At 37.2% G+C, this 15,708-nt stretch overlaps 1 protein-coding gene across 12 annotated transcripts in view; it reads left to right on the top strand.

Moving 5' to 3' along the window:
* Positions 1 to 15,708, top strand: part of SLC25A17 (solute carrier family 25 member 17) — a 38,455-nt gene that overhangs the window by 2,089 nt on the left and 20,658 nt on the right. For 3 of the 12 annotated variants that reach the window (XM_008519780.2, XM_070599470.1, XM_070599468.1), the window contains exons 2-3: positions 4,442 to 4,569; positions 14,788 to 14,848. In XM_008519780.2, the coding sequence (XP_008518002.1) occupies positions 4,552 to 4,569; positions 14,788 to 14,848 (79 nt within the window). In that variant the 5' untranslated portion in view covers positions 4,442 to 4,551. Of the gene's footprint in view, positions 1 to 2,843; positions 2,966 to 4,441; positions 4,570 to 14,787; positions 14,849 to 15,708 lie in introns of all 12 variants that reach the window. The other 9 variants (XM_008519782.2, XM_070599472.1, XM_070599469.1 and 6 more) reach the window with 4 other exon arrangements.

The following is a 15,708-nucleotide window of genomic DNA, read 5'->3' as shown; positions in this document are numbered from 1 at the left end:
CATAGAGACCGGCTGGGGGTAGAGATGTTAGATCTCGACAGTCGTGTACCTCCTAATGACGCTTCTGATCAAGGACTGACCGAGTAGACAACAGTGGTCCCATAAGATTAATACCGTATAACCTAGGTGTGTAGTACTATCTAGGTTTGTGTTAAGTACACTCTGTGGTGTTTGCACAACGACAAAATTGCCTAGTGATGCATTTCTCAGAATGCGTGCCTGGTGTTAAATGAAGCATGACTAATTAAGGTGCAGAGACATTTCTATTTTTTTCTCTCCTTGTTAGCTATTTTTCTCTTGTTCTCCTTGAAATTATGCGCCCTGAATTTGCTATGGTGTGTTATCCATTAGACCCTTTGTTTAACCTATATATTTGTGTATAGGTGTGAGAGTTAGCTTGATTGTTATATCAGGGGAAAGATTTCTATTAACTCTGATTAGGTGAATAACATGTTTTTGAATATGAAAACCAGAGTAAGTGGCTTTCAGTCTTTGGAATTTCATTAGCTCAAGATGTACCACTGAAAATGTATTTTAGTCGTTCTTCTTTCTTTCTTGTTAAAATAATCCTGTCTAACAATGCCATGTACCCCCTTAAGAGATGCTGTACACTGATTTCAGTGATGCTGCTGTGCCCCTCAGCCACCATTTCTGGACTTCTCTCTGGAAATTGACTTTGGAACTGGCATTGCAATTTTTTTTTTTTTTTTTTTTTTTTTTACTATTGTTATCCTTTGAGGGTGAATTAGCATTTTGGAAATGGTCATTTGGTGACCGGATTGGTAGGCCAACCCAAACACAATTGTTTGTACTTATAAAGCATGATACCTGCTTCTGTGTTTATGTATGTCCCTGTCTGTTATTCCCGTAAGTTGCACATGGTTGGGGGACCGAGTCTTGACCAGGTTTACCTGACTATCTCATTCTGACCATGTCTGTGAGATTAAGTACTTCAGCTCAACTCCGTGGATGTTTGTGTTAGCCAAATTAAAAAGTAGACATTTATTGACCTTTTACAGGAGAGACATAGCCCAGAAAATGAATAAACCATCTATGTTTTGGGTATGTAACCTGAAATGTAGATGCTGATAGATTATTAAGGAATCTGGGTGCTGACTATGGGAGTGTTCACAACAGAGAGAGCCAAAAGTGCCCAGGAACTTAGGCTGAAAATGATTTATGTGACTTTGCTTGCCATTTTTATCTCTAGCTGTGATCTGTTTTCTGGGCTACAGTATGGTATTGCCAACTGCCTAAAGATTTTTTTCGCCTATTTAGTCATTAATTAATTAATTAATTGTTAGGTTCCTGCCCTTGAGGTATCCATAGTCTCATAAGGAAGACAAACTCATTAACAATTAAATACAGTACAGTGATTGCTGTGTAATAGAATTTTGTACACAGGATGCATACCATTAAAACGCAGATGAGAGAATGGTTAATTCATCATCATCATCTGAAATTCACTACATCCAAGATTGAGCTAGTAATTTCTTTTTTCTTTTCTTTTTTGAGGAAGATTAGCCCAGAGCTAACTGCTGCCAATCCTCCTCTTTTTGCTGAGGAAGACGGGCCCTGAGCTAACATCCGTGCCCATCTTCCTCCACTTTATGTGTGGGACGCCTACCACAGCACGGCTTGCCAAGCGGTGCCATATCCGCACCCAGGATCCGAACTGGTGAACCCCGGGCCGCCAAAGCAGAATGTGCACACTTAACTGCTGTGCCACCGGGCTGGCCACAAGAACTAGTAATTTCTTAAAACTAGGTCCCTCTTTTTTTTTTTTTAAAGATTTTATGTTTTTCTGTTTTCTCCCCAAAGCCCCCCAGTACATAGTTGTATATTCTTTTTTTGTTGTGGGTCCTTCTAGTTGTGGCATGTGGAACGCTGCCTCAGCGTGGCCTGATGAGCAGTGCCATGTCCGTGCCCAGGATTCGAACCAACGAAACACTGGGCCGCCTGCAGCGGAGAGCGCGAACTTAACCACTCGGCCACGGGGCCAGCCCCAAAACTAGGTCCCTCTTTTGATTTTCCTATTTCTGTCAGTAGTATCTTCATTTCTGTGACTCTCCCTTCTCTCTTGTAATCCGTATCCAATAAATCAGCAAATCCTGTTGACTCTCCCTTTTATAGTTCTTCTGGCAGTTATCCCTCCTCTCTTTTTCTAGCCACCACTCAAACTGATTCAAGGCCTTACTGTTGTAAATCGGATGTACTTTCCTAAAGCAGTGTTTGTATTTGTGTTTTGGTCTTTCAGGTTGAAAGCTCTTGAGGTTACTTGGATGGCCCCCTAAAAGACTTTTGGTGTGTCTTTTGATTAGATACCTGTGCAAAGGCCCTTACTTCAGATTTCTGGGTTTTTTCCTCATGGATTTTGTCATTTTCCTAATTTTCATATCCAGGGTAAAGTGGTAGCTATTTTATGTTTGTTTTGATTTGCTTTTGTTTAGTATTTGTTACTCTACTAAATTTTATAAATTTTTTGAAGACAGGAGGATTAAGTTAGGAATACATTTCTTAGTTCACTCGTTAAATATCCAGGGAACATAGAAGAGTGGTGTTAGGTGCTATCAGGTAATAGATTCAAAATGTGAATATGTTACCAACCTGCCCTTAAACGATTTTATCATGAAATAAGAACAAAATAGATAAACAGCAAAGGAAGAGACACATTTATAAAGATTGTAAAATATTTGTTTGCTAAGATTATCAGTAGTCCATTTTAAAATACTTGATATTTCTATTTCTAACTAAGGAGCTAATGAAACCTTCTCCCGAAAACTTCCCTTTATAATAAAAAAAATCTGTATAAAATATCTTTTAAAATAACACCTTCTTAAAAGCATTAATAGGGGCTGGCCCAGTGGCGCAGTGGTTAAGTGTGCACATTCTGCTTTGGCGGCCCGGAGTTCGCCAGTTCAGATCCTGGGTGCGGACGTGCCACCACGTGGCAAGCCATGCTGTGGTAGGTGTCCCATATATAAAGTAGAGGAAGATGGGCACGGATGTTTGCTCAGGGCCAATCTTACTCAGAAAAAAGAGGAGGATTGGCAGATGTTAGCTCAGGGCTAGTCTTCCTTGAAAAAAACCAGAAAGCGTTAATAAGGTGACAAGAGGTAAAGGAAATCTCAGACTGGAGAATGAATGAAGGCAGGACCCAGAGCAGAGGCAAGGAGAGGAGTCTTTGCCCTGCAGGAATTGCTTAACTGAGAAAACATGAGGTTTAGACTTGTAGCTTCTGGAGATACAGGAAAGAAGAGAAAGAACCCAGTCTGTGCAAGATGAGAAGTCCAGTAAGGGATCACCCAGTAAACCTGGAATCCCAAAGGAATATACTATAAAGGTGGATGAGAGATAATTTTAGCCTTCCCCAGGAAAATCAGCTATGTCCAACCTTGACGCCGATTTGCATGGGGAAGTCACCACTGAGACTTTGAAGCCATAAGCCCTCCCTCAGGTTGCAGCCAGAATTCTCACTACTTACATGATTTGAAAACATAAAGCCAATAATTTAACTTAGAGTGATTCCAAGTTGATGGAGTCCCAAAGTGTCTGGCAGAAATCCTTTCCAGAGGTACTTATCTTTATTAGGTTTAAAAAATGCCCAAAAGTAAAATTCTAAGGGCAATAAGCAGCTCAATGCAAGCAAACTAAACTCGCAGAAACAAGGCATTATGAATAAGAACAGTAGACAGCAGCAACAATCAGGAAATGGAATTTTCCGTTACAGTCTAAAAAAGCTGTTGAGTATGTATAAGAAAATAAAAGAGAGGCCAGAAAATATGTGCAAGGAACAAGAAGCTAAGATTAGCCCAGTAGATTGGAAAGTTAACCAAATAGAATATCTAGAAAGGACAAGTAAAATAACTAAAATTTTAAAATTGATGCATGATAGTCATAGGAACACTGAATATTGGTTTAAGTGAAAATCATAACTCCTAGACGGATGGGAGAAGAAACAGGAATATAACAGCCAAATTCTCATTGTCCATAATAGAAGGTAAATAGTGTTTAAAACTGATGAATCAAAAGATAGGATATTTTTTAATTATTTGGAGATAATAAACATTCCAAAAGAAACAGACAAAAGAACTTAAAATAATTGCCTCTGAGAAGGAAGACTGAGTAAAATGAAGAGTGGGCAAGAACTACTATAGTTTGTCACTTATATTACATTACTTTTAAACTGTGTGCATGCTTTGCTTTGACCAAATAAAAATTTAAAACTGAAAAATTTAATGCATAGCTATGAATTGATGATTGTTGATGCTGACTGATGCGTTCTAACTTAAGCACAGGTTTATCAGTATATTAGGCACTGAAGATAGAATTAGTGCAGTAAAAGATAGCTGACACCTGATTCTCATTTGCTATTATTGTAGTCAGAGAACAGTGGAATGTTTTCTTCATTTTGCTAAGAGAAAATAAACTTTCTACCTAGAATGCCGTATCCAATGAAAATCTTTAAAACATAGGTGAAATAGAGACATTTTTGAACCATCAACAACAGTTTGCCACTAGCAAGATCCTCACTGGAAGAAATTCTGAAGGATGTTCTTTGTGCGGAAGGTGAGTGGTCCCAGATGGAAGGAATGAAGAGTAGAGAAAGTGATAAATATTGCATGTGGCTAATCTAAACAAACATTAACTATCAAATAATAAAACAAATTAACCCAGTGTTTTGTGGACATTAAAACGAAATAAAAGAAGTTAGAATTAAAATAGATGATAACAGTAGCAGGAAGGTGGGTGGGAGTGAATGGAATTAAATTTATATTGTTTGGGAGGAGGATAATCATACTGAATATTTTTAGAATTGTTGAGTCAGGAATGTATGTTGTAATTACTAGATAGCTTGTAAAAGAGTGGAAACTATGCATATAACTTCTAGAGGTAAAAAATTAGGGGGCTGGCCCTGTAGCTAAGTGGTTAAAGTTCCATGTGCTTCACTTTGGCAGCCTGGGTTCTTGGGTTTGGATCCTGAATGCAGACCTACTCCATTCATCAGCCATGCTATGGAGGCATCCCACATACAAAAAATAGAGGAAGATTGGCACAGATGTTAGCTCAGGATGAATTGACCTAAAAAAAAAAAAATTCTAGTCAAATAGGAGGAAAGGATAGAAAAAGCAACATAGGACATGTATGACAGCACAAAATAAGATGGCCCTGTAAGTCCAAATAAATGTTAATGAACTAAATGCTTCAGTTAAAAGAGAATGCACTAGATTGGTTTTAAAAAGAGGAAAATGCTATTTGTAAAAAATATGTCTAAAGGAAAAGGATGCAGAAACTTTGAAAGTAAAATAGTGAGAAAAGACATACCAAATACTAATCAAAAGAAAGCTGGTAAAACTATTAACATCAGACAAAATAAACTTTATAGTAATGTCATTACTAGAGATCAGGAGAATGACATCATAGAGAAAAAGGGCTCAGTATGTCAGGAAAATTAAGCAATTTTGAGTTTGTGTTCATCTAATAACATAGTTTCAAAATGTTTAAAGCAAAAAATAATACTTTAAGAAGAAATATACCAATCCATCATCAAAGTGGATTTTAATATATCTCTCAGTAATTGATAGAACAAGTGGGAGGGACAGAGACAACAAAAATATAAAGGATTGAATGTCTTTAATGAGCTTGACCTAATAGACATATACAGAACATTGTTCCCAACAACTGCAAAATACACATTCTTTTTCAAGCCAAACATGGAAAAGGTATCAAAACTGGCTTACTGGTATCAAAACTTACTGAGCTGTAAAGCAAAAGTTAAATTTTGAAAGTTTTGAAATGGTGCAAAATGAATTCTTGAAACACAGTGCAATCAAGCTAGTAACAATAACAAAAAGTTAACTTAAAAAAACGCCCAAAACAAAAACATATATGTTTGGAAATTAAACACATTTCTGATTGATCTCTGGGTTAAAGGAGAAATCATAATGGAAATAAGATATTTAGAACTAAATGATAGCACAGATAGTGCATATTAAAACTTCTAGGTACAGTGGAAACTACAGGTCATCATTGAAAAAAATTAAAGACCTGAAGAAGTGGAAAGACATCCCATGTTCATGAATTGGAAGACAATATTGTTAAGATGAAAATATTTGCCAGAAGGATCTACAGATTCAGTGCAATCTGTCACAATTCCAGTTTGATTTTTTGCAGTAATTAAGCTGATCCTAAAATTCATTTGAAAATGTGAAGGATCTAGAATAACTGAAACAATCTTGAAAAAGAACAAAGTTGAGGATTCATACTTCCCAATTTCAAAACTTAGTACGGAGCTACAGTAATCAAGAGAGTGTGGTTCTGGCATACAGATAGACAGCTCAGTGGAATAGAATTGAGAGTCCAAAAATTAAACCTTCAGATTTGTGTTCAATTGATTTTTGGCAAGGATGTCAAGACATATCAATAGGGAAAGAATAGTCTCTTCAGTAAATGGTGCAGGGACAGCTGGATATCCACACGCGAAAGAATGAAGTTGGACCCCTACTTCAAACCATACAAAAAAATTAACTCAAAATCAACCACAGACCTAAATCTAAGAACTAAAACTACAAAACTTTTAGATGAAAACAGACATAATCTTCATGACCTTGGATTGGCAATGGTTTCTTAGATAAGACACCAAAAGCACAAGTAATAAAATTAAAAAATGTTAGTTGGACTTCATTCAAATTAAAAACTTTGTGCTTCAAAGACACTATCAAGAACGTGAAGACAAAAAAAAAAAACTTTTTAATGGAAAAAAAAGTGAAGACAACACAATGGGAGAAAATGTTTGTAAATCATATATCTGATAAGGGTCTAGTATCCAGAATATATAAAGAATGCTTACAACTTTAATAATACAAAGCAAATAACCCAATTAAAAAATGGACAGAGGATTTGAATAGACATTTCTCCAGTGAAGATATACAAGTAGCCAATAAATATGTGAAAAGCTGCTTGACATCATTAGCCATCAGGGAAATACAAGTCAAAATCACAGGGGAATACCACTTCACACCCACTAGGGTGGCTATAATCCAGAGGGGAGATAATAAATATTGCAAGGATATGAAGAAATTGGGAACCTCATATTCTGCTGGTGGGAATATAAAATTTTGCAGCCACTTGGAAAACAGTTTGGTAGTTCGTTAAATGTTAAACAGAGTTACCATATGACCCAGCAATTCCACTCCTAGAGAATTGAAAACATATGTCCATAGAAAAACTTGTACGGGAATGTTCATAGCAGCATTATTCATAAAGCCAAAAACTGGAAACAACCCAAATCCATCAGTGGATGAATGGATAAACAAAATATGATGTATCCATACAATAGAATATTTTTCAACCGTAGGACAGAGTAAAGTTCTGATTCTACAACATGGATGAGCCTTGAAAAAAGTCAGTCACAGAAGATCATGTATTATTTGATTCCATTTATATGAAATGTCCAGAATAGGCAAAATAGAGACAGAAAGTAAATTACTGGTTGTCAGGATGTGGGAGGAGAAGAGAATGGAGAGTGACAGCTAATGGGAACGGGTTTCCTTTTGGGGTGATAAAAATGTTCTGGAGTTAGATGGTGGTGATGGTTGTACAACTTTGTGAATATATTAAAAACCGCTGAGTTGTAAAGAAAAGAAAAACTTGTCAGATTAAGCTAAAATACCTAAAGAGAAATGAATAGCCTTTAAATCAAGTTTGGAAAAGAAGAGAGACTTAAAATTAATGAGCTAAGCATCCATCTCAAGAACTTAGGTAAGAATATCAAGATAAATCCAAAGAAAGGAAAAGGAAAGTAATAAAGATAAGAAATTAATGAAATAAAAAATAAAAACAATGTCCTGCCATGTAGTATGTTTTCAATAATTGTTGAGAATGAAATTTTGATTATAAAAATAAGAATATATAATCACATATTGTTGGTAAAATAATGATCCCATCTTCCTTTAAGTAAACAAAAATCTGTTAAGTCATGGTACAATCATTGTCTTAAAGGTGAGGAAGTGTGCTGTATTCCAATGACTTCCAAATCTATGTTTCTATCCCAGAATCTTTGGAACTACAGGCTGTCATCGGGCTACCTGTGGATATCTTCAAGTAGAAGTAGTCTTTGAGGCACTTAAAATTCAGTTAATTCAAAGGCAAAATCAGTATCTCTCCCCGCAAGTTTCTCCTCCTGCAGTGTTTACCATCTCAGTTAATGACAACACAGCCTTCCTGGTTCTTTAAGCCAGAAACCTGAAAGTCATCTTTGAAATTCCTCTTCTTCCTCTCTACATGTCTGTCCAGTTAGTCACTAGAATGGTCCTCAATATACTTAGCAAAAGCCTTTGACTTGACCCCTGCATACTCATAGAGGCTTTCATTCTTCTTTTGATTTTGCTCTCTGTATTCTGACAATAATAGCCTTTGAATTTCCAGAATGTCCAGCTCTCTTCCAGACTTGCACTTGTTTCCCCTTTCAGCATCCTATTAGATGTTCTTTATCAGCTTTCTGGTATCCCTGTCATAAAAGAACAAGCCTCTAATAAATTATTGCCTCTAGGGTATTAATTATAGGCTATATTTATTCTTCTTAGTTATTTGCTTTTTGAAGAGTTTCCTGGGAGGACAATGGCCACCCAAAGGTAGTGTGATGTTTTTAACTGCTTATATCACACTGGTGTGATAACCTCTGTAGGGGAGGAAGAACTATTCCTCTACCCTCTAGGTTCTTCTTGCTGGTCTAAGAATTAAATTGACATGAGACAGAATAGCAGGAGAAAATCAAAGTTTAGTAACATGTATGCATGGGAGAAACCCAGGAAAACTAACTTGCTGAAATGCCTGAAGCCACCACCTTAAATATCTTCAGCTAAAGACAAAGCAGGATGTTTAGGGTAGTGGTTTGGGACTTCAGAGAGGAGGAAGGCAATCACATGGAGATGGGAAAGCGAATGTTTGGTAAACAAATGTTTGCCATACCTTGCAAAGACAATGGGACATGGGTAGGGCTTTGATCAAATGGGCCTTGCTAGGTTCCTCCCTGTCTACCACACCTAGTTCATATTATGTTATACTGTAGTTATCTATGGTGATAGCTCCTTCATGAAACAGGACTTCTGTCTTAAATTCTTTTAGGCAGTTAGGGGGAAAATCAAAGTTTCTTCCTGACTCTTGTTCTTAAAAATAATCAAGCCAAGGAGATACATTCTAGGGTAGTAAATTCTGATCCCCCGACACATCAGCTTAAAGGAATCATTAGAAGTGATGTGTTAAATAATAAAGTTTGTTAATATACTGTTTTTCATATATAATGGTGTGTTTGTAACAGCACTTCTCAAACTATTTGGGCTCTGGATTTCTTTATACTCTTAAAAATTATTGCAGGGACCAGCCTGGTGGCATAGTGGTTAAGTTTGCCTGCTCCACTTTGGTGGCCCTGGATTCACCACTTCGGATCCAGGGTGTAGACCTATTCACTGCTTATCAAGCCATGCTGTCGCAGGTGTCCCACAATAAAATAGAGGAAGATAGGCACAGATGTTAGCTCAGGGCTAATCTTCCTCAGCAAAAAGAGGATTGGCAGCAGATGTTAGCTCAGGGCTAATCTTCCTCAAAAAAAAAAATTATCACAGACTGAAGAGCTTTTGCTTGTAGGGTTATAACTATCTATAGTTATTGTATTAGAAATTAAAACAAATCATTAAGATATTTGTTAAAAATATTAAACTTGTTAATGTTAACATACTTTTTTTTTTTAAGGATTGGCGCCTGAGCTAACATCTATTGCCAGTCTTCTTTTTCTTTTTCCTTTCTCCTCCCCAAAGCGCCCCAGTACATAGTTCTGTATTCTAGTTGTGAGTGCCTCTGGTTGTGCCATGTGGGACGCTGCCCCAGCATGGGCTGATGAGCCATGATGTTCTGTGTCTGCGCCCAGGATCCAAATAGTGAAACCCTGGGCCTCCAAAACGAGCACGTGAACTTAACCATTTGGCCACGGGGCCAGCCCCTACATAACTTTTGTTAGACTCTATTTTCCCCCAAATAGTAAGAAGAGTGGCATTGTTTTATATTTATTCTCTCGTGTTCTTATGTCTTTTTAAAAAAATTTGGGGGCTGGCCCTGTGGCCGAGTGGTTAAGTTTGCACGCTCCGCTGCAGGCAGCCCAGTGTTTCGTCAGTTCGAATCCCGGGCACGGACAGGGCACTGCTCATCAAACCACGCTGAGGCAGCGTCCCACATGCCACAACTAGAAGGACCCACAACTAAGAATATACAACTACGTACTGGGGGGCTTTGGAGAGAAAAAGGAAAAAAAAAATCTTTAAAAAAAAATTTGCTTTTTCTCCACTTCAAAATTAGCACACATGCTTATTGTTAAAAATAATTATTATATAGAGATGCACAATGAAGGAAATAGAAGCTACTAAGAATTTCTTTCATTTTCCCAGATTTGTCTGTGTTTGTTTTGTGTACACTTTTGTAAGTGGAAGAGAAAAGTGTGAAGTTATTTATGTCTTGATTGAAAAACGGTTGAGAACTGAGGTAAATCAGTGACCAGTAGAACTAGGAGGTTCCAGCTGCTGCTCAGGCTTTGGGCAGCCCTCTTAACTACCCTGGCACAGACTCCTCAGTTCTCAGGTGAAGGGACTCCACTTTTAGGCGATCTCTAAAGGCTTTGCTGGCTCCAGGTGCCAGTGCGGTGTAGGAATTAATTCATTTTCCCAGCACCAAATGGTTAAATGCTAGAGGGGGGTGGTAGAATGTTGTGACTAAAAATATTTGGTTTTGGTGAGATATAAGAAAGTTGTTTCTCTGGAAATTGAATTCTTTTAACCTGTAATTGTTGTCAGCATAGGACTCCCACTCAGATGGTTAGAATTCTGTGGGACTCAAAATAATGGATTTATTTTTATGCCTCTCTGGCACAACAGTATTGTGCATTGTGGTTATCTTGGTATTTTGTGCCTTCTAATTTTGTATAAGTGAACAGACAGTCCTAAAGAAAAAAAAGAAGATTGAGTATTTATGAAAGAGGAATTTATCAAATTCTGAAGAATCGTGTACTTATATAGCTTGACATAAGACTTGTATATATAATAAATACTTTGCTTCCGGTTAGTAGATGCTTATGAAAACAGTCATTTGTATGTTTGCTTGGCAAGGAGACAAATATGGCAAGTCCCCAAGGTACAGAAATAGCTATGTTCCAAATTTACCTTTAGCATTTGGAATACATTTTCTCATGGGTGTTGTTTATTTGTAGGTGCATACAGTCATACATTCATTAATAAGTTCAGGGTTTATGCTATGCCAGGCTCTATGCTGAGTTTCCAGACTAGTCCACAGGAAAGTTTTGAAAGTTTTACTTACAGCAGTGGTTAAGAGTGTGGACTCTGGAGCCAGGCTGCCTGTGTTCAAATACTGATCCTGCCACTTGGAAAGTGTATGATTGTAGGAAAGTTGCAAAACCTTTTAGTATTTTCTTCCTCATCTTTAAGACGGAGAGAATAATAGTACTTAACTTCATGGAGTTGTGAGAATTAAATTTTTTTTTAATTGAGATATAATTCACATAGCATAAAATTAACCATTTTAAAGTATACAATTCAGTAGTAATTAGTACATTCACAATTTTATGCAACCACTACCTCTATCTCATTCCAAAACATTTTGAATGGACAAAGTGTGGTATATACACAAATGGAATATTACTTGGCCATTAAAAGGAATGAAGAACTGATAAATGCTACAAGGTAGATAAACCTTGAAACGTTATGCTAAGTGAAAGAAGCCAGATGCAAGAGGTCATGTGTCACATGATAGTTTTTTTCTAATATTTTTATTTACTTATTTATTTATTTATTTATTTTATAGGAAGATTAGCCCTGAGCTAACATCTGCTGCCTATCCTCTTTTTGCTGAGGCAGACTGGCCCTGAGCTAACATCCATGTCCATCTTCCTCTGCTTTATATGTGGGACGCCTACCACAGCATGGCTTGCCAGGCGGTGCCATGTCTGCACCCGGGATCCAAACTGGCAAACCCCGGGTGTCCGAAGCAGACCATGCGCACTTAACCGCTGCGCCACTGGGCCAGCCCTGCATGATAGTTTTTATGGGAAATATTCAGAATAGATTCGTCCATAGAGATAGAAAGCAGGTTTGTGGTTGTCGGGACTGAGTGGAGGGGGAAATGGGGCATGCCTGCTTAATGGATACAGGGTTTTCTTTTAGGTTGATGAAAATATTTTGGAACTTCATAGATGTGGCGGTTACACAACATTGTGAATGTACTAAATGTCACTGAATGGTATACTTTAAAATGGTTAATTTTGTGTTATGGGAATTCCACTTCAGTTTAAAAATAATAAAGGCCGGTGATCACTTAGCTGGCAAAAATTCCTCAGGCAACCAGAGCTGAAAAGCCTGCTTAACCCTGTGAGTTTCTACTCTTTCTGGCCTCACTGGATTTCCTTTACTTTCCTGTGAGCTCAACTGATGTTTGTTATATTTTTTTAGTATATTTTATATTTTATTTAACAGTTCTGTAGTTTAGAAGTCTGATGCAGGTCTCACTGAGCTGAAATCACAGTGTCAGTAGGGCTCTGTTTCTTTCTGGAGGCTGTAGCGGAGAATCCATTTCCTTGCCTTTTCTGGCTTCTAGAGGCCACCCACATTCCTTAGCTAGTGGCTGCTTCGTCCATCTTAGAGCCAGCAAATGATGGGTTTAGTCCTCACTCCCACCAACTCTTTCACTTTTAAGGACCCTTGTGATTACATTGGGCCTACTCATATAACCCAGAATAATCTCCTTATTTTAAGGTCAACTGATTAGCAACCTGCCAAGTAATATAACGTGTTCACAGATACTGAGGATTAGGACCCATCTTGGAGGAGGGGGGCATTATTCTACCTACCACACGTATCTTCTGTGGATTTTGGACTGTGATTTCTTCTTTCAAAACAGCCTCACTCTGCTATCCTTTTAATTTCCGGTCCACCAATCAGACCCCTCTTTGTTTTTCTGCACAACACTTTTATGTATAAATCTTTTCTGTCACTATTAGTCATTGGAATGGGGAGCAGGCAGTGGTGGGTTTTCAGTTCACCATCCTGATCCAGTCTTTCCAGTACTAATAACTTAAAAAGTGTTACTTAGTTTTACTGATTTGAATTTTTTTTTATGTTAGTCCTTAAGGAGGTAATAGACCATTGAGCTCTTTGGCCCAACTGTTCTGTTTATCTTGGTATAAGATATACTTCACTTTAGAATTTCAAGGTAGGTAGGGGGTAGAACAGGGGCTTCTGAGTTAGGAACCTTCAGGTGTCTATTTAAAGCTGGCAGGAAAGAGGGATGGAGGTAGCCCAGTTGCTTGAAAAAGTAGTTTCCAGACAGAACTTTTCTGCCTAGAGATGCCCTGACTGCCTGGTACTCTGCATAGACAGGTAGTACCATGTAATAGGAAATAAAAAACGCAGCCTTAATAACCTTAATAAGTGTTCTCCAGCTTTACAGCCCCCATTTTTTGGGAAAATTGTGTGTAAGGCAAGCAAGGCTGTCAGAAGCATAGATTTGTAGACTATAAACCTTTTTGGGTCTGGTGTTTCTTGAGACATTAAATATTATCTTGTCCTTACTAGAAAAGAACATTTATGTTGGAGTCACCAAAAAAGCATAAATAACTGTGAAAGTAGAGTGAATTTAATAAGCATTTAATTAAGAATCCATGATATACAAAGAGATAGAATGAATATTCTTACAATCTGGTGAAAGTTCGATTTCATTGGAATATAAGTGCTGTAAGAGACATATGAACCCGTGGTGTGGGAACACAGAGGAATGAACAACCAATTGTAAAGTGATGGGTAGGAGGTGGTGACATTTAATCTGAGTTTTGAAGAATATTAATAGGACAATACAGTATTCTTTGTTGACAAACAGGCTGACCTATTTAAATGGATGAGACCTAGCAAATTTTTGTTCTTATCTATAAAGTTGACCTAGTTTCCAGCTGTTACCATGATTAGAATGTTGTATGTAACCATTATTAGATCAGTAACCTAAAACTTGATCTTGTGCCTGAGAATATACAGCAGTGGGCCTGTATCTGGGTTGAGAACGGTAAACTCACCTGGAGATTTCATCTGTATAATTTCATCCCTAACTATATTCTTGTGGTTTTTATCTGTCATAGGGTCTTGTGAATGGAAAGATTGTTGGCTTATTTTTTTTCCTCTGATAATTTTTGTCATTGTGTTACCTTGGATGAATTATTTATTGAATTTTTAGCAAGAAGATTGTCCCTGTTTTATTTAAAACAAAAGCAAACAAAACTAAAGAACAATATGATTCTTAGACCTCTTTTACTTTGTCTTGAATGTATTGATTAAGCGCAGAGAACATAAATATGTATCTATTGATTACTGGATATTTTGGTTTCTGAGGGTATCAGAGAGACAGCATAGGAGCAGCAATTGACCTGTAAAAGGTTAAAAATCCATTTACCTGCTATCTTGGACATGTGTCCTAGGTTGCAAACCCCTAAGTTTGTCGTCTTCAGGGACCCACTACATTTTCAATATCAGAGAGCTAGAAAGAGACTTCTTCTGGAAAATTAAATACTTCTGTTTAAGTACGTTAACTGTAGAAGTTTGAACAATAATAATCCCAGTAGATAAAAATATTGTGTATATTTGCTCACTGAAAATCTGATTTGACCCATTGTTAATAATGAAATTTTGTTCATTTAAAAGTTGTGGCTCATTATTTTTGTGATACTTTTTTCAAACTTTCCAGGGAAGTGTGACAGCAATGACAGTGTTTTTTCCCTTGGATACAGCTCGACTTCGACTTCAAGGTGAGTATGTTTTGTAGTGATCGTATTCCTGTTCATTTGGTGTCAGGAAGTAAACATGTTTCTCTAGTAAGTTCTAAATTAACAAAAGGATATTCTGTTTCCGTTAGAGATCAAATGTCCATTTTCACTGACTAAATCATGGTCATCATTGCTGTTTGTTAATTGACAGAGAGGTGTTCATGGATGAGTCATAGCCTCAGCCATTTTCTAGTCCATGAGAACCTGAGTGGGCTGGCATTAGTAGTTTAGAATCATTGCAATTCTTTCTAATAAACAAATGGCTTTTTTAAGATACAGTGTGAAGAGTTTTTACTAGAAGTAGATTTTCTCAAAAGAAAATAGGAAACATAGTGGAGTCAAGTACCCAGTGTCATTGTCAACCTCGGCATGTGGTCCTAGTTTGCCTCTTTCTCTTTATAGGATTGCACAGCTCTCTATAACTCCTGCTTGTTTTTTCCTCAGTATTTTTCAACTTGAAATTATAAACCTATGCCAGAAATGTGAAGAGATGAGTAAGATTAGCTTTGAATAAACTAATGCCTGTGTTAAAAGCCTTTATGACTAGTTTTAAATTAATTTTAGAGTTTTTTGGATAGGTAATAATTTCATATATAAAAAGATACACAGAACAGTGAGAAATCTCACTCTAGTTTGTCCCATTCCCCCTTTCTCTCTCCTGCAGATAGTATCTTTATTAGTCTCTTGAATAGCCTTGAAGAGTTTCAAAAAGCATACTTTCTCTCTGTTACATACCTTGCATTTTTCACCTAGCAGCATAGTTTGGATGTTTTCCAAATCAGTGCATTGGGAGCTTCCTCATCCTTTCTTCTAACTGTAGAGTATTCCATGATATGGATACA

This window comes from Equus przewalskii, chromosome 29 (genome assembly GCF_037783145.1).
Source record: "Equus przewalskii isolate Varuska chromosome 29, EquPr2, whole genome shotgun sequence".
NCBI lineage: Eukaryota > Metazoa > Chordata > Mammalia > Perissodactyla > Equidae > Equus > Equus przewalskii.
This window is presented reverse-complemented; position numbering and strand designations above follow the sequence as displayed.